The sequence below is a fragment of the Schistocerca gregaria genome, chromosome 4 (assembly GCF_023897955.1).
Source record: "Schistocerca gregaria isolate iqSchGreg1 chromosome 4, iqSchGreg1.2, whole genome shotgun sequence".
Classification (NCBI taxonomy): Eukaryota; Metazoa; Arthropoda; class Insecta; order Orthoptera; family Acrididae; genus Schistocerca; species Schistocerca gregaria.
In genome coordinates this window covers 658,663,298-658,682,337 of record NC_064923.1, presented here as the reverse complement: position 1 = coordinate 658,682,337, position 19,040 = coordinate 658,663,298, and the positions used below count along the sequence as shown (strand labels likewise).

At 43.9% G+C, this 19,040-nt stretch overlaps 1 protein-coding gene across 1 annotated transcript in view; it reads right to left on the bottom strand.

Annotated features, from left to right (window-relative positions):
- Positions 1 to 19,040, bottom strand: part of LOC126268026 (juvenile hormone esterase-like) — a 530,118-nt gene that overhangs the window by 360,280 nt on the left and 150,798 nt on the right. The window contains exon 2 of the mRNA XM_049973445.1: positions 12,952 to 13,161. Within this exon, the coding sequence (XP_049829402.1) occupies positions 12,952 to 13,161 (210 nt within the window). The remainder of the gene's footprint in view (positions 1 to 12,951; positions 13,162 to 19,040) is intronic.

The window sequence follows — 19,040 nt, the reverse complement described above, 5'->3', positions numbered from 1 at the left end:
AACCTCAGCATGTCTCCTACGTTCTCCATGAATGCAGATCATTTAATTCTTTTCTTTTATGGTTGCAACATTCATCGTCCACTTGCACATCTGTTTTCCAAATGACAGGTAGGTGTGCAGTCAATAAACACTGTGCAAGTATTTTAATATTTAGAGCTGCTGTCTGTTTTCGTCTCCACGATACATGAGCTCTCGTTGCAGCGTATTGTCTGTTATGATACGTCGTAATTAGATACATGACCATGGTGGTTCGTCAGAGGAGTACAACATTGCGAATGCGGTTTCCGATTAGAAGTTATGAAATACTGGACTGTCCTACCCTTGCAACATGGAGACAGGGCCCCACGTTCCATTTTATGTGCTAGGGCCATTGAGAAGCATGTCGTAAATTACGATTGTGTACCCATTTCTGTTCCTCCGATTACAGCGCCGTCTGTGGCGAAACATAGAAAATGCTTCAGACAAAATACTGCATACGTAGCTTTTGCTGTAGAGTCTTAATCTGTAATAAAAAACGGGGGTTGTCAATGAGGATTTTAAAGTTGCCCCCCTCCGCCACTCACAGGGTGTGGTGGGAGCTAGAGTATGGTAATCATTGGATGTCCCACTTCGTGACAAACAAATTTGAATTATGACTTATTGATCTGATGTGTATTATTCGAGAAATTCAATGTCTGAAATTAAAATGTACACTCTGGATAATCATGTCATTGTTATTATTATTAAAACACTGGCAACTGCAGTACCTTCCAGAACCTCATTTACTCTCTCAGTGCACATCTCGCAGAGGTCCACGCTGGAAAAGGTGGTTGTTCAGGCTTTTGACACGTGATCACATTGATGTGATTGGACAGTGTAGATCAGGAGCATTATGTACAGAAGCCATGAGGTAACAATAAGAACTGAGAGCAAGAATGAAGTGCTCAGATTAAAAATGGGATGTGACAATGATGCAGTCTTTCTCCTCTATTCTTCACCCAACACATCGGAGTAGAAATGACGGAAATTAAAAGAGGGTTCACAAGTGGGATAAAACTCAAAGTGAAAGTGTACCAATGATAAGATTTGCAGTTGACATTGCTGTCCTCAGTGAAGGCGGGGAGGAATTGCAAGAGCTGCTGATTGGAGAGAACAGGGCAAAATATGGATGCAGAACACCCAGACACAGGAACATGAATGTAATGAGGAGTAGCAGAACTGTGAATAGCGAGAAACTTAACATCAAAATGGGGACCCCCGAGTAAACGAAGTGAAGAAATTCTGCTATCGTGGAAGCAAAACAATATTTGACAGGCACAGAAACAAGGGTACAAGAAGCAGACTAGTACAAAAAAGACGACATATCTAGTATATAAAGTCTACCGCGTAATATTAATTTGAGGAAGGAATTTCTAGGAATCTAAGTCTGCAGCACAGCACTATATGAATGTGACTGTAAGAAAACCGCAAAAGAAGAGAAGCGAAGTTTTTGAGATGTTGTGCTACAGGAAGAATGTTGAAAATTTACAGATGAAGTTGGATGAGAGATCATCTGCAGAAAATAATGAGTGAAAACACTGGTAAGAAGAGGGTACAGGATGCTGGGACGTGTATTCAGATATCATTAAATAATTTCCATGGCATTAGGGAGTGCTGTAGAGAGCAAAAATTGTAGAAGAAAACAGTGGTCGGATTACAACCAACAAATAATTGAGGATAGTGCTACTGTGACAATAAGAGCTTGGCACTAACATGCCGCTTCTGGGAGGGAGGAGGGGTGGAGGGAGGGGGGGATAACGGACCCCATATCGTGGTGTGATCAAGTAGGCAGAGCCTGCGTTTTCTCATATTTTACATGCCAGGGAGAAAGATCACACTGGGTACCGGACTGGAGTGTGTTCAATTCTCGTTTTTACTAAATGTGATGTTTATCACACTGTGAACCTGAAACAACCTGTTCGAAACACGGAAGATCGCCGCAATGAATGAATGACGGTGTAATTCAAAACACATTGACTGGATGAATTCAGGAGAGAACTCATGATTTAACTTTGCGGTGGAAGCCTGGGAACGACAGTTGAAGTTTCAAAGCTGCTTCGAGGTGTCAGTCTGGCGGGCGTGGGAGTGTTATCTGCTCGGTTTTTCGTACCGGAGGCTCTCGCGATTGGCTCTCCCAGACTGTCCGAGAGGGACGCTTCTGTTCGAATTTCGTACGACAAACCGTGTGGAAAAGTTTGAGGCGAAAGAACGAGGTGTTGTCCATGCTGTCTTCTAACTGGAGGGACGCCTGCTATTATTGGCAAACTTATCTCGGTGATTGGTTACAGGGAGTGAACAATCTCTCTCTATCTCTCTCTCTCTCTCTCTCTCTCTCTCTCTCTCTCACACACACACACACACACACACACACACACAGACACACGCTCTTCGCATCTACACTTCTGGCCCAGAGTTTTCTTAACCAAACGACACTCTACAGCAGCATTAACACCATAAGCGAGATCCCCGACAGTAGTAGGATAATGGCGCTCTGACCCCTATTTTGATATCGAATTGATATGCAAATAACCCTCCCCCCCTACGAAGTCCACGCCAACCCTTGTCCCCTGATGAAGTCATGTGTTTTCCTCAGCCTGGATTTGGGTCCTCGCACCCTCCCCCTCCCTCTGCCTCCCCAACCTACCCTATTCGTGGGAGTTTCGAATTTCGCTGGAAATTTCTTTGTTCCAGGGCTGTGCTGACGTCCCACCCCACGCCCCACCCTGGAATTGGTGGGCAATTAAAAGTGGTGGTCCCCTTTCGGGACCTTGAACCCTGGTCCTTCTGGTTGGTAAGCCCACAAGAGCACCTTGCATCTTCCTCCCCCCCCTCCCCCCCCCCCCCCCATCCTCTCAACACATGGAAACTGCCGAGATGCTGGAGTAGTTAGTGTACGTTATTTATTTTGGTTGGGAAACTGAAGTAAAATTCGGTCTCAATTAGGTAACTGGTCATAAAGTTCGGGCCTAATTACATAACTACATACATAACGCTATACAAGGACTGACTAAAATAGCAATATAGCTCAAAAATTGACAACTGACATTATCCTGCTCAGAAAAATTTCACAATACGACTCGAAAATAGTGGAATACACATTCAAACACTACAATACATCTACAAGCTGGCAGGAAAAAGCCTGGGGTGTAAGGTACTATTTTTTCTCTTTTTTTTATGGGAAATATATTCAACTGACGAGATGCTGGTGTTGAACAAAGAGGATTTTAATAAGTGTATTACCCGTAAGCATACAGGTGAGGGCTGTATCTATCAGAGTTTGAGGCCACAGTTTGTTACAGGTACCTTTTCGACAATCACCTTGCAGCCCAGGTAACCAAAGACACTACAAGCTACCACAACTGATGGAAAATGCACAACTGTTCTAACTGTGCATCAAAATTGTCAGGAAAAAAGCAGCACTCATAATGAATGGGTCAAATGCACCACATATACTGGGGAAAATCGCCATCTCAAAAGACTGCAAAGGGGGCAGCAGTTGAGTATGCGCTCTTCTCAATAGGCGCTCACGAACCAACCAACTTGGAGGCAGTTTTATTTCTCCCCCTCCGTTCCCCTCCCGCCCTCTCTACCTCCTTCTCCTCACCATAGGGACAGAGGCCTGTTCTATCCTGCTGTTGGTGGTCCACAAAGAGATCCTTCTGGTGGCAATGATATATTGTTTCCAGTCTGCAGAAATCATTCATAGATCGACACAAGCACTGGGCGAGGTGGCGCAGTGGTTAGCACACTGGACTCGCATTCGGGAGGACGACGGTTAAATCCCACGTCCGGCCATCCTGATTTAGGTTTGCCGTGATTTCCCTACATCACTTCAGGCAAATGCCGGGATGGTCCCTTTGAAAGGGCACGGCCGATTTCCTTCCCCATCCTTCCCTAATCCGAGATTGTGCTCCGTCTCTAATGACCTCGTTGTCGACGGGACGTTAAACACTAATTTCCTCCTCCTCCCTCGACACAAGCAAGAAGAGAATGCTTCTTTCAGTCATCTACATGATTACTGTTCTGGGGTTGACCATCGCCAGAAGATGCCATTTACGACACACGCAACGTAAACAAAGTAAAAACAAAAGAGGTACTGTTTTATTACTGGCGAAAAAAAAATAAAAATAAAAAGAAAAGAAAAAGAAAAGAGAACATGTGGAGGGCATCGCAGCATATGGAAACTGGACGAGTCTGCAGCATTGAGGAATGCTTCTAAACAACTGTCTGAAGGTGATGACCTCTGCATTTCATCCTATGCTCCACAGTGACAAGTAGCAGATACCCAGTGTTCCTCCAAGGTTCCTTTCATCTCCATTAAGTGGAGTCAGTCAATCATAGTGCACCAGTGAGCGAACGGTATGGAAAGGACACTGTTGATTTGGGACGATGTTCAGTAATACACAAAGCACTCGATAGCTCGATCAGTCTTAGCAATTTTACCGGTAGTTCCGTAATTTCAACGTCAGCCAATGACGCAACAGAATGCTTCCCAATTTCTGGATCATTGCTAAATCACCTCTCCACTACTTCGCAAGTACCGTACACTAAATTGTGAATGCAGATAGGTGACTGTGCATTACATTCATTTGATAATATACATAAAAGTATGCCAGTCGTTCCGTAGGTTATGTACATATTTTCAGCGCATCGATCACAGTGTAGAATGTACCATTTACGACTTGTCATCTATCCCTGTTTGGGTGTACATTATAGAGTATTCTCGCATTCGTAAGATAAAGTCGGAGATTGGCAGATCCCTCCCCCCCCCCCCCCCCCCCCCGCCCCCCACATTGTCCTTGACCAAGACTCCCTACTGCATGAATCTTACCCACAGCACCCATCCAAAAGCACAAGATCCCTCCAGATGCATGCGTGTTGAGGAAGATAGAGGATAGAGTGTTGTGATGATATAACACAAAATAAAGAAGAAACGTGTGATTTACACATGATGGTGCTCCAGACGGATGGAGTTTGAAACATTTCATGTAAATCAACAGAGCTATCAATTCTGAAGCATTATTCGACTGTCTGGAGTCAGTAGCAGAAATTATGGTTGAGCATAAACAGACACTTCGATGGTTACATGGTTCTGCACCCAAAAATGCTGTATTGTTAATGTCATACAGTTTCCAAAGTACTAGTCGTGCAGAATGCAATGCTCTTAGTACTATAGTGCAGGATATATCTGTCCAACATCAGACACACAACCACCCTGCAAGTTTCCTACCCCAATCACTACAGTGACAAACTTTAAAATTGTAAAAATACTTCTTTCTACACTATTCTGGTGTCCTAGGATAGCATCGTCAGTACATATCCACTTGCTTGAGTTGATTATAAACTAACTAGAATGAAGTCGTGGGACTGCTGTTCCGTCTCTTAGGAAATAATGGATTTTATACATCTTTTTAAACCGGAAACGTATGTACCCTCAATCACACTCCCCGAATCTGTCGTGTATATATTTAGTAGTAGTACTAGTAGTATCGGTTTTAATGGATGTCTCGCTAGCAAATAGAGCAAAGAAAAACCGACTTGAATATTTTCGATAGCTAACACATTGAGGTATCACCCACATCCTGCTGCACGAAAACGCGCAGGAAGAAGCAGCAACTTCTTACAAGCGAGTAAGGGTCACGATCAGTAGCCAAAGGAGATGTAACAGTTTCATTGCTGTTTGCAGTAGCATTTCCACGGCTCTGGTAGCGTTTCTCTAGCATAAAGAAGTCCTGAACTTATGTTAGCAGTTTTGCTTATGTTTAGGATAATATAGCAACTTCGTCCTAAAGCCACATCTCTCGACTACTCATCATTCACACTATTAAAAGTGATGCATGTGACATAGGTCCACTCTCCTACAGAACACTCTAGGGAATTGCTTAAGCCTGATAAACTCATTGATTCTTCTCCTTAATGCTTCTGGAATAACATTGTTTATGAGAGTCAGCCGTAAATCGGTAATATATATATTCGACTGTATGTGTGAGAACGCAGTTATGGCTTGGGACACAGCTTTTTTTTTCTGCTTTAGTATGGCGACTCTGTGTAATACTTACGCTGCCTTTGTTGGGATATGTGTTACGAAAACCCATGTAGTTTAGAGGGGGAGGGTTGAAAGTGAATGCAAACAGAGCATAATTTTTAAGCTTTTCTCGCTCTTGAGTGTCCGGGTACCCCCCAAAACCAGCCTCTATTCCCCACATTTTATGGAACTTTTTCTCTTTTCTATACAGGGTGAGTCAGCTAAAGTTACCGCTGGGTATATTTCGTAAACCACATCAAATACTGACGAACCGATTCCACAGACCGAGCGTGAGGAGAGGGGCTAGTGTAATTGTTTAATACAAACACTACAAAAATGCACGGAAGTATGTTTTTTAACACAAACCTAGGTTTTATAAAAAAAATGGAACCGCGTTAGGTTTGTTAGCACATCTGAACATATAAACAAATACGTAATCAGTGCCGTTTGTTGCATTGTAAAATCTTAATTACATCCTAAAGTTGACGCTTGAGTACCACTCCTCCGCTGTTCGATCGTGTGTATCGGAGAGCACCGAATTACGTAAGGATCCAAAGGGAACGGTGATGAACCTTAGGTACAGAAGAGACTGGAACAGCACATTACGTCCACATGCTAACACCTTTTCATTGGTCTTTTTCACTGACGCACATGTACATTACCATGTGGGGTGTGGTACACGTACACACGTGGTTTCCGTTTTCTATTACGGAGTGGAATAGATTGTGTCCCGACATGTCAGGCCAATAGATGTTCAATGTGGTAGCCATCATGTACCGTGTGTACCGTGATGTGCCTACAACCCCAGAGGATATGAAACAACGTATTGTGGCAGCCTGCGGCGACATTACACCACATGTACTGCGGCGTGTACGACATTCATTACGCCAGAGATTGCAATTGTGTGCAGCAAATGATGGCCGCCACATTGCACTTCTATTGGCCTGACATGTCGGGACACAGTCTATTCCACTCCGTAATTGAAAACGGAAACCACGTGTGTACGTGTACCTCACCACTCATGGTAATGTACATGTGCGTCAGTGAAAAAGACCAATAAAAATGTGTTAGCATGTGGACGTAATGTGCTGTTTCAGTCTCTTCTGCACCTAAGGTCCATCACCGTTCCCTTTGGATCCCTACCAATTCGGTGCTCTCCGATACACACGATCGAACAGCGGAGGAGTGGTACTCAAGCGTCACCTTTAGGTTACAATATCTCCGGATGTAATTAACATTTTACAATGCAACAAACGGCACTGATTGCGTATTTGTTTATATGTTCAGATGTGCTAACAAAATTAACGGGGTTCCATTTAAAAAAAAGTCGGTTTGTGTTAAAAAAACATACTTTCGTGCATTTTTGTATGGTTTGTATTAAACAGTTACACTAGCCCCTCTCCTCACGTTCGGTCTGTGGAATCGATTCGTCAGTATTTGATGTGGCTTACGAAATATGTCCAGCGGTAATGTTAGGTGACTCACCCTGTATATTCTCAGTCAATTTAAGTAATTTATGCAATTTTTTGCGATTTAACATATTTCGTCATATTTCGCTAAGTTTTACGTATTTCCCATCATTTTGTTGTAATTATGCCAGATTTTCCGCGATTTTTACCGATTTTATGTCATTTTTACACAACGTTTTTATATATTTACTTATGTATATGGCCATATTGGTGACATACCCATGCGTTGTTTGATTTTATACGAGGATATTTGCGTCTCCTATACAGCAGCCTACTAAAAACTCCTAAGAAGTCCACTCTTCCCGGTGATCTACATGCATGTGTTTTGGATAGGAAGATCATGAAGAATGAATACAGCAGCGCTTGCCTCGTGCCTAGATGAGACTCAACGAGTGGAGCTGACTGAAAACTCGTAGTTTGGAAACAAATTGGTGTACTGCTATGGCACATCAGAAACTTGTCTGCAGACTCAAGTGGCAACACACTTGATGGAAGCTCGGACAGGAACAATTCTACACGTTTATCAGACTTCCATTTTGTTGTGTAGGGATTTGCAACAGGGAGTTGACATGTATACAGCATTGATTTCTGCTGATGCTCTGATTATTTTTCCCCATAAGTATGTGCTCTTACTGCTTACTAGATTAGTTTCGCTACTTTTGTTTACACCTTCGTATTCTGGTAAGTCCCCATAACCATGTCAGGGTCTACAAACTGTAGATTCCGGGTATTTTTTATCCTAGTGATAAGTTATCGTTAGCTAAACGTGTGTCGTCTGCACTTAGCATCCTGGACTGTGGGAGTTTCCCCTCTCCGTACCTACAGAGTGTGCGGTACAGAAAAGCACGTTGTTCAGATGGTATAGTACTGCACTCAAACTGCGCCCAGTTATTCACAACCAAATATTCTACAAAGGCAATGCATTTTCTTTTTCTCTTTTTTTTTCCTTTTTTTTTGTTGTTGTTGTCGTATGCCTATGTCTATGCGAGTGTTGCAGATGGCTGCCATGAGCCTTACCCATTCCCTCGCTGGTGGATCCACTTTCGAACTCCATCCCGAACGTGCTGCGTTGCAGATAATCCTCCAGACATTGTTCCGGATATAATGCGCTGTGGATCAACCAGGAGGAGGGCTGGGCAGCGTTTATTGGTTCACTGGACCCGCCTATCGCCTTCAGCCCTGCTCTGGAACGTTTGAAAAAGCGATCTGGAGTGTTCTCCGGAATTTCGTTGTTGTTCCAGAGAGAAATACGATTAACAGATTGCAAGAAGCGTCCTCTTCTTGCCTTCTGTCGATCTATAACCTCTGCGGACTGGTGACAGCATGTCAATCTCACCAGAAGAAACTCTTCGTGGGACACCAGCGGCAAGATAGAACAGGTCTGTATCCCTACATATAGTGAAGGAGGGAGGGAGGGGGGAGGGCGAGCAGGGAGAGGTAAGACTGGTTCCAAGTTGGTTAATTTGTGAGAGTCCATCGAGGAGAATGCACATTCAGCTACTGTTTCTTCTGCAGTCTTTTGGGATGACGATTTTCCCCAGTACATGTTTTGCTTTATGACCTGCTCGTTATGAGTGTTGGTTTTGTTCACGACAGTTTCGATGTGTAATTAGAGCAGTGATGTATTTTCATCAGCTGCTGTAGCGTGTATTGGCTTTGATTACCTGGGTGCAAGGTGATTGTCGAGCAGGTGTCTGTGGCAAACTCTGGTGTCAAACAGCAGTAGATACAGCCCTCATCTGTATGCTTACAGGATATTCACTTATTAAACTCCTCTCTGTCCAACACCAGCATCTCGTCAGTCGCATGTATTTCACATAACAAAAAGAAACGGAAAAAGATAGTATCTTGCAGCCCAGCCTTTTTCCTTCCAGCTTGTAAGTGTGGGGTGGAGTTCGAGTGCATCTCCAACTAGTTTCGAGTTTCATTGCGAATTTTTTTTCCCATACCCGTTGTGTGGCGTCATCAATTTTTGAGCTGTATTGCGATTTTAGGCAGTCCTTGTGTAGCGCTATGCATATAGTTGTGTAAGTAGATCCAAACTTTATGACTAATTACGTAATTAGTACTGATCATTACTTCAGTTTCCAACCAAAATAAATAAATTACACTGTACTAACCTTCCCATCCAGCATTTGTGCATTTTCCAAGTGTTGGGGGTGCACTTGGGCTTTCCATCCAGAAGGAACTGGGTTTGAGTCCTGTAAACTCACCACCAAGTTTAATTTCCTGCCAATCCCAGAGTAAGGTGTGGGTGGGACTTCAGCACAGCTGTGGGGTAAAGAAATTCTCGACAAAATTCGAAATTCCCGCCAAAATTCGAAATTCCCGCCATAATTCGAAATTCCTGTCAGTAGTGTAGGTTGGCGAGGGGGAGGGGTAGTGTGTGAAGACTCAGTACAGGCTGAGGAAACCATGTGACATCATCTGGCGCGGGGGGGGGGGGGGGTGAAGGTAGTGCGGGCATGGTCATGAGGTAATTTACTGATCAATATCAATTTGATATAAAAATTGGGGTTGGAACGCCATTACCCTGCTACTCATGACTGCACTCAATCTCTCATTGAAGCAACTTTTGATGTCTGGTGCTCCAATACACATGTGTCTTTTGAACTGACGTGAATTAATCGATGTAATTTAGTGAGTCAGTTATTGTTTCACCCCCTCTAAACGAACATAATCCTACTCCTATCCCTGTTTTCCAATGCTGACGATGAACGTATGGAGGTAGAAAACGTGTTTGAATTGTATGGCGCATCAAAAGTCCTCTGTTAAAAACATAGCCTGTGTATTGCTAAATGTTGGAAAAGCGCAGTATATATCGAACTCTGTAGTAACAGAAGTTAGTGAAAGCACGTTATATAGATAATTACCCTCAAATCCGACATTTAATTGTAGCAAAGAGTATCAAATTAAATTAAAGTTGTTGTAATGCAACGCAATAAGTAGACCAAAAATGACAACTACCGTTAGTTTGCTGAGGATGTCAGCAGTGGCACACATAACGACAGTAAACACTATGTGTGTCCACTTGTACCCACATGCACCGAGCACCGATCACAACTATGGCAGCGACGCTCAGCTTGTGATTGAAAAGCTGTGTATTAGTGAAGTGGATCCCACATTATTGCAATTAGAAATATCTTCATGAGAAGTTGAACTGGGTTTTTCGATAAAATTCTTGGGGTATTATCCAGAACTGTGATCGGAACTCTCATCAGAACATTAGTGCGATGTCGTACGTTTTTGTAGTGAAAAGGGATCCCTCATTATTGCAGTTATTTCCTAAACTAAAACCTGCACAAAAAATCATCAAGGTTTTCTGTACAACACTTGGGGAGCTCTTCAGAGCTATGATTACAATTTTATTTTTGCATATTAGCAAATAATATTTTTCAACATTAAAATTTTCCCGATGACGAATTTTTTTTGCGAAATTCTGAAGACGTATTCAAATTTAGTACAGAAAACTCTAGAATTTTACCATATCTACTGAGAACTCTGAAAAAAAATGTATATTTCTCGAAAGTCGGTTGTCTACCTCACACGACTGTGAAAATGGGTCCCTTTCCTGGAAATGGAAAAAAAACCACATTGACACCGATGTGTCAGACCCACCATACTTGCTCCGGACACTGCGAGAGGGCTGTACAAGCAATGATCACACGCACGGCACAGCGGACACACCAGGAACCGCGGTGTTGGCCGTCGAATGCCGCTAGTTGCCAGCATTTGTGCACCGCCGCCGTCAGTGTCAGCCAGTTTGCTGTGGCATACGGAGCTCCATCGCAGTCTTTAACACTGGTAGCATGCCGCGACAGCGTGGACGTGAATCGTATGTGCAGTTGACAGACTTTGAGCGAGGGCGTATAGTGGGCATGCGGGAGGCCGGGTGGACGTACCGCCGAATTGCTCAACACGTGGGGCGTGAGGTCTCCACAGTACATCGATGTTGTCGCCAGTGGTCTGCGGAAGGTGCACGTGCCCGTCGACCTGGGACCGGACCGCAGCGACGCACGGATACACGCCAAGACCGTAGGATCCTACGCAGTGCCGTAGGGGACCGCACCGCCACTTCCCAGCAAATTAGGGACACTGTTGCTCCTGGGGTATCGGCGAGGACCATTCGCAACCGTCTCCATGAAGCTGGGCTACGGTCCCGCACACCGTTAGGCCGTCTTCCGATCACGCCCCAACATCGTGCAGCCCGCCTCCAGTGGTGTCGCGACAGGCGTGAATGGAGGGACGAATGGAGACGTGTCGTCTTCAGCGATGAGAGTCGCTTCTGCCTTGGTGCCAATGATGGTCGTATGCGTGTTTGGTGCCGTGCAGGTGAGCGCCACAATCAGGACTGCATACGACCGAGGCACACAGGGCCAACACCCGGCATCATGGTGTGGGGAGCGATCTCCTACACTGGCCGTACACCTCTGGTGATCGTCGAGTGGACACTGAATAGTGCACGGTACATCCAAACCGTCATCGAACCCATCGTTCTACCATTCCTAGACCGGCAAGGGAACTTGCTGTTCCAACAGGACAATGCACGTCCGCATGTATCCCGTGCCACCCAACGTGCTGTAGAAGGTGTAAGTCAACTAGCCTGGCCAGCAAGATCTCCGGATCTGTCCCCCATTGAGCATGTTTGTTACTGGATGAAGCGTCGTCTCACGCGGTCTGCACGTCCAGCACGAACGCTGGTCCAACTGAGGCGCCAGGTGGAAATGGCATGGCAAGCCGTTCCAGAGGACTACATCCAGCATCACTACGATCGTCTCCATGGGAGAATAGCAGCCTGCATTGCTGCGAAAGGTGGATATACACTGTACTAGTGCCGACCTTGTGTATGCTCTGTTGCCTGTGTCTATGTGCCTGTGGTTCTGTCAGTGTGATCATGTGATGTATCTGACCCCAGGAATGTGTCAATAAAGTTTCCCCTTCCTGGGACAATGAATTCACGGTGTTCTTAATTCAATTTCCAGGAGTGTATTATCTGCAGAAATAAATGTCATTAGGGATTTTTGTAGTACTCTTCGGGAGCTTCAGAATTGTGATTATTAATTTTTTCGCATATCTGACCATTACTTTTTGTACAAGATTAAAACATTCCTAAGTATTATTGTTTTCTCTGGTAAATTCTCTAGAACTGTTCCAATCTTGTTCAGAGAATTCTAGAATTATGGCATACCTGCCAAGAACTCAGAGAAAATTATATATATTTCGAAAGTCGGGTGCCAACTTCATATCACTGCATCCGGCCACTAACATCGCCGTATCCAGATTAACGTGCCGACCCCGTGAATGCGTGGGATAAGGCCGAGAAAAAATGGTAATGATGATGATGATGGTTGGTGGCTTAGGGCGCTATACTGCGAGCTCATAAGTGCCCTGAAAGAAAAAGAAATGAGTGAGTAGTTGATGGCAGAGAATGAGACTGACCTTGAATCGCAGTGGTCCGATGGGCGGCTTGGCGTACGGGAGCCCCAGGAAGGCCGCGAAAGGCCGGCCACCTCGTGACGTCATGAGCAGGCCGCGTGCAGCGCCGCACCCCGCCAGGTCTACCAGCGGTGCGGGTGGCGGGGGCGGCGGCGAAGAGGTGGTGGAGGCGGGTCCGGCGGGCAGTGACAGCAGCAGCGCCACCAGCAGCATCTGCGGCCAACGTTAGATTAATACTTGTTCCATGGATCATGAAAACGACACTCCGTAATGATGTGGAACGTGTCAGGTTAAAGAAAGATGTCTGTACAAGATATTACATTACACAAAATATTGCATGACACTAATGCTTAAGTTAGTTTTTTTCCCTCCCTTAATTTATATCTAAAAATTCAGCCAATGAGTAGAAGGAGTTGTTATCTAGAAATTCTTTTAATTTATTTTTAAATGTTGGTTGACTATCTGTCAGGCTTTTGATGCTGTTTGTTAGGTGACCAAAAACTTTTGTGGCAGAAAAATTTACCCCCTTCTGTGCCAAAGTCAGATTTCACCCTGCATAGTGAAGATCACCCTTTCTCCTGGTGTTATAGCGGTGCACACTGCTGTTACTCTTGAACTGGGCTGGATTATTAACAACAAATTTCATAAGTGAATATATATACTGTGAGGATCCCTAGATCCTTAAATAGATGTCTGCAGGATGACTGTGGGTGGACTCCAGCAATTATTCTGATTACACGTTTTTGAGCAATGAATACTTTTCTACTCAACGATTAATTACCCCAGAATATGATACCATACGAAAGCCCCCAACGGGGCGACACTTCGTAATGCAGCTCAAAGGTCACAACACCTGACAGAAACAGCGCCTCCGACGCCACTTCCAGCTCCCATCATAATGAACGGTGGTTTTATCGAACACCAAGGTTCTAAGTTTGAAAATATTTTTATACCACAGTGAAAAGTGCTCTATCGTGGCACCAAACAAAGGGCAATATGTCCTGGACAGAGTTAGCGAACTAGCTTTTTGACTTATCTGGCAGCATCAAAAACATTTAAATCAAAACATCTTGACACATTTACGCTTTTTCACCTATTAGTGAAACACCCCCTCAAAAATTTATGAATTACTGTGCTGGTAAACCTCTTACGTTATTTGATTTTCAAACAGCTGAGCAGAACTGAACGTACTCAGACATTTCTCTCTTTACTTATTCTGATCAACACTAAACTGACACACAATATTTTTAGCGCAACGCAATCTGACTTTCAATAATCCCTACAAAAGAATGGCCCTGATTAACAATAACCTATACCTTTCATGAATCACTTACCTCACAAAAATCTTCGTTACTCAAACTACTGCAATACAGCATGCACCAATACTGCCAGCTGAATAACAGAATCTAACTACTGAAGGCACTAACTACTGATAGGTATAGTTATCAAATGAAAGATTTTGATAGAGAACAAACAATGTATTTACCTTAATAATATTCAAAAGTTATCATATCATGATATACAGTATTACAAATCTACTCTTTCTGATGGACACACGTCCAGATCGTCCGCTCTCAAAATTCTGCCATCTGTATCCCCACATCCACCACTGTTGGCGGTTCACCTCCAACTGCACAACGCTACGCGCTGTTCACATCCAACTGCCCAACACTACAATAGCAAATATTCCAACAATGCAAACCAGCCACAGACTTCACACAGCACAGTCAGTGATTTTCATGTAGAACGCTACGTGGCGTTACCAACATAAAAACCTAAGCACCCTACTTGCATTACTATTAGTACCGATGTTATGAGATACAATGCACCGTGTAAAGTATCGTCTAAGGTAAACTAACATGATACATGATGTCGTGTCGTTTATACCGAGGTGATGAAAGTCACAGGATAGCGATATGCACAAATACAGATGGCTTTAGTATCGCGTACATAAGGTATAAAATGTCAATGCATTGGCGGAGCTGTCATATGTATTCATGTCATTCTCGTGAAATAATTTCCGATGTGATTGTGGCCGCACGACGGGAATTAACAGACTTTGAAAGCGGAATTTTAGATGGAGCTAGACGCATGGGACATTCCATTTTGAGAATCCTTATAGAATTCAATATTCCGAGATCCAGAGTGGAAAGAGAGTACCGAGAATAGCACATCTCAGGTATTTCCTCGCACCACGGACAAAGCTGTGAGCGGCGGCCAACTCTTACGGACAGAGAGCAGCGGTGTTTACCTAGAGTTGTCAGCGCCAACAGACAAGCAGCACTGCGCGAAATAACCGCCTAAATCAATTTGGGACGCATGGCTAACGCATTCGTTACGACAGTTCGGCGAAATATGGCGTTAACGGGATATGGCAGCGGACGATCGACCCGAGTACCATTACTAAAAGTATAACATCGGTTCTAATAGTAATAGGCGAAAAAGCGTGAAAGTGTCAAAACGTTTTGATTTAAATGTCTTTGAAGCTGCCAGGTAAGTCAACAAGCTAGTCCGCTAACTCTGTCCAGGACATATTAGCTTCCCTTTTGTGCCACGATAGCAGCGCCTCTCCTGCGCTCCTGACGATATCAGTGGGACCCTGGACGACTGAAAAACTGCAGCCTTGCCAGATGAGTCCCAATTTCGGTTGGTAAGAGTTGGCACTTCAGTCTGGAACCGCGCTACCGCTACGGTCGCAGGTTCGAATCCTGCCTCGGGCATGGATGTGTGTGATGTCCTTAGGTTAGTTAGGTTTAAGTAGTTCTAAGTCTAGGGGACTGATGACCTCAGAAGTTAAGTCCCATAGTGCTTAGAGCCATTTTTTTTCCTTTGTAAGAGCTGATGGTAGTGTTCGAGTGTATTGCAGACCCCACGGAGCTGTGGACCCAAGTTATCAACAAGGCACTGTGCAAGCTAGTGGTAGCTCCATAATTGCGTGGGTTGTATCTATATGGAATGGACTGGGTCCTCTGGTCCAACTGAACCTGGATGTGGTTAAGTTCAGCTACTTGGAAACAATTTGTAGACATTATGGACTTCACGTTCCCAAACAAAGACAGAAATTTTATGGATGTCACCGAGCCACTACTGTGTGTCTGAAGAACATTCCAGACAATTTGCGCGAATGATTTGACCACCCAGATCGTCCGACATAAATCCCGTCGAAAATTTATGGGATGTAATCGAGAAGTCAGTTCGTGCACAAAACCTTGCAGCGGCAACACTTTCGCAATTACGGACGGCTATAAAGGCAGCGTGGCTCAATATTCTTGCAGGGGACTTCCAAAGACTTGTTGAGTCGATGCCACGTGTAGTTGCTGCACCAAGCCGGGGAAAAGGCGGTCCGACATGATATTAGGAGGTATCTCATGGCTTTTCTCACCTCAGTGTAACATGGCACATGCCATCATGTCATCCAACGTGGCATTTGTCATGTCGTGCAGTATGACACAACGTGTCATTCAAGTTTCGGATGCTTACATTCCCACTCTGGGATATTTCCTATTACAGATGCACTCCCACCCCCGGATGCTTCGTACTGTAGATGCATTCTGCTCTCTAGAAGCACATAAATTTTTGTCTATTTGTTCTTACTCCCCTCATCATACACGTAACAGGGACTGAGTATAACAGATATAACTGGGCTGGGCAAGTAGAGTTAATTCGTAAAGCAGCGCTAATATGTCAAAAGTTTTGATTTAAATGTATTTGAAGGTGCCAGATGAGTACAAAAACTAGTCCCCATCTTGTACATCTCTGACTCTACCCACGACATATTCACCTTTTTTATGCTACGATAGCAACATTTTTCATGCTGGTCCCCAACATTTACTCTATCATAATTTCGATATAAGACCGCCATAGCTTAACAACCGATGTAGATTTTTTTTATTTTATATTTTTTTACTGTTGAGACTAGTGATCCGGTATAGGTTATTTCTTATTGTCTTTCGAGCCATGTAGAAACAGATAAGCCTTCCACAGAACAACATGAGCGACCATTAATGACACATATTTGTGTAGCTTCCTACAAAATCTGAACCGAGTCGCATAAATCTCAAACGTAGACTTTAAAAAAGTGTTTTTTGCACGTAAAATTCGAATGAAATAAGATTTTTGAAATCGAGTGTTCTGTTTTATTGTAAGAATGCATTTTTATTTATTTGATTCACTTTAAACCGTTTCCGCGCATTCGATTGACGGAAGAACAAATTTTACGTGCTACGTTTAGCTCGACTTTAAACCACCGTAATTCGACAACGTATAAAGATTACTCGATAAAAAAATTTCGTTTGGTCTTTATCCCTTTATCTACCTTCGTGCAAAGTTGACCGAATCTACAAGCTTAAAGTATAGAAGTAGCGTGCTTCAAAAACCTCCTAGAAAAACGTGTTTCTTTGCAGGTAAAACCCAGACGAAGTAAGACTTTTCTTTCAGACTGTTAAAACTTATCTTAGACTAAGATCCGATACACTGGTGGACGAAATATGAAGCATCAGTCTCGCTTCAGTCCTGAGTTATTTAAGGAAGACTGTTTTTTTTTTCATAAAATCCGAACGAAGGTGAATGTTTTTCACGTAAAATCCGAAAGGTGCAGGTATAAACTGGGCCATTAGCTGAGCACTAATTTCAACCCAATTAAAATCTTTTGCAAAGTTAGCATAATTTTCCAGGGCGATCTCTCCGGTTTGTTCTTCAAACCTTGCTTAATACACTAACTAGCCGAAACATTACAATCACCTGCTTTAATAGCTCGCTGGTCGATCTTTGCAACGCAGTACAGCACCAACTCGGTGTACCATCGATTCTATAATTTGTTGGTAGGCTTGTGAAGCTATGTGGCATTAGATGTATACACACAAGTTATGTAAGTCCCGTCAATAAGGGGCCGTTGATTTGTGTTCGTGGTGACAGCATCCAATAGCGACCCAAAACGGTTCCATCGGTTTCCTATTAGGCGAATTTGTGGCCAGGACATCAACGTGATTTCACTATCATTCTCTTCGAACTACTGTGGCACGATTCTGACTTCGAGACACGGACAATTATACCGTTCAAAGATGACATAGCCCTCAGGGAAGCCGTCAAGCACGGATTTCTTTATGCAATAATTTACCAACAGTCATATGTATTGTAGAAATTTATTTTATGAACTTCTTATGTACTACCAATTTCGGTATTATATTGATGCCACCTTCTGGGCCCACATGCCACCAAAAGCTGTTGCATAGCGACCTGATTCACGGATCCAGTTATGGGGCCTGAAGATGGCATCAATGTAATGCCGAAACTGGTAGCACATAAGAAGTTCATAAAATAAATTTCTACAATACATACGGCTGTTAGTAAATTATTGCATCAAGAAATACATGCCAGCCATTGTCCTACAGTCCATAATTGATCAACAAAAGTCAAGCATGGAGGTGTGCAGGTGGTCTGCAGCTGAAATGATGTCTTCGATTACTACCACAGGTCCCATGCAAAGCACAGGAGAATGTTTTCCGTAGCATAATACTGATCCCACCAGCCTGAACTCGTGGCGCGGTATATATTCGGAGCCGCCGTTCGTCTCGATGACGGCTTTTATGGAGGCGACCATCGACGTGGTGTAACAAGAAACATGATTCTTTCGAAAAGCCGATACTTTTCCTATGATCCACGGTCGAATCCCGATGGTCCAGTGCCACTGTAATTGTAATTGACAGTGTCTTTGGAAACAGGCACGGGGCATCTGCTCCGTAGTTCAAATGGCTCTGAGAACTATGGGACTCAACATCTGAGGTCATCAGTCCCCTAGAACTTAGAACTACTTAAACCTAACTAACCTAAGGACATCACACACATCCATGCCCAAGGCAGGATTCGGACTTGCGACCGTAGCGGTCGCGCGGTTCCAGACTGAAGTGCCTAGAACCGCTCGGCCACAGCGGCCGGCGCTCCGTAGTTCCGCGTTCAACAGTGTACCATGAACAGTGTGCTCTGAAACATTTGTGGGTACCCCAGCATTATGCTCTTTCGACAGAGATTCCACAGATCACCATCTATCCCACTTTATAGAGCAGATAAAACTCCAAAGCCCATGTTCTGTGAAG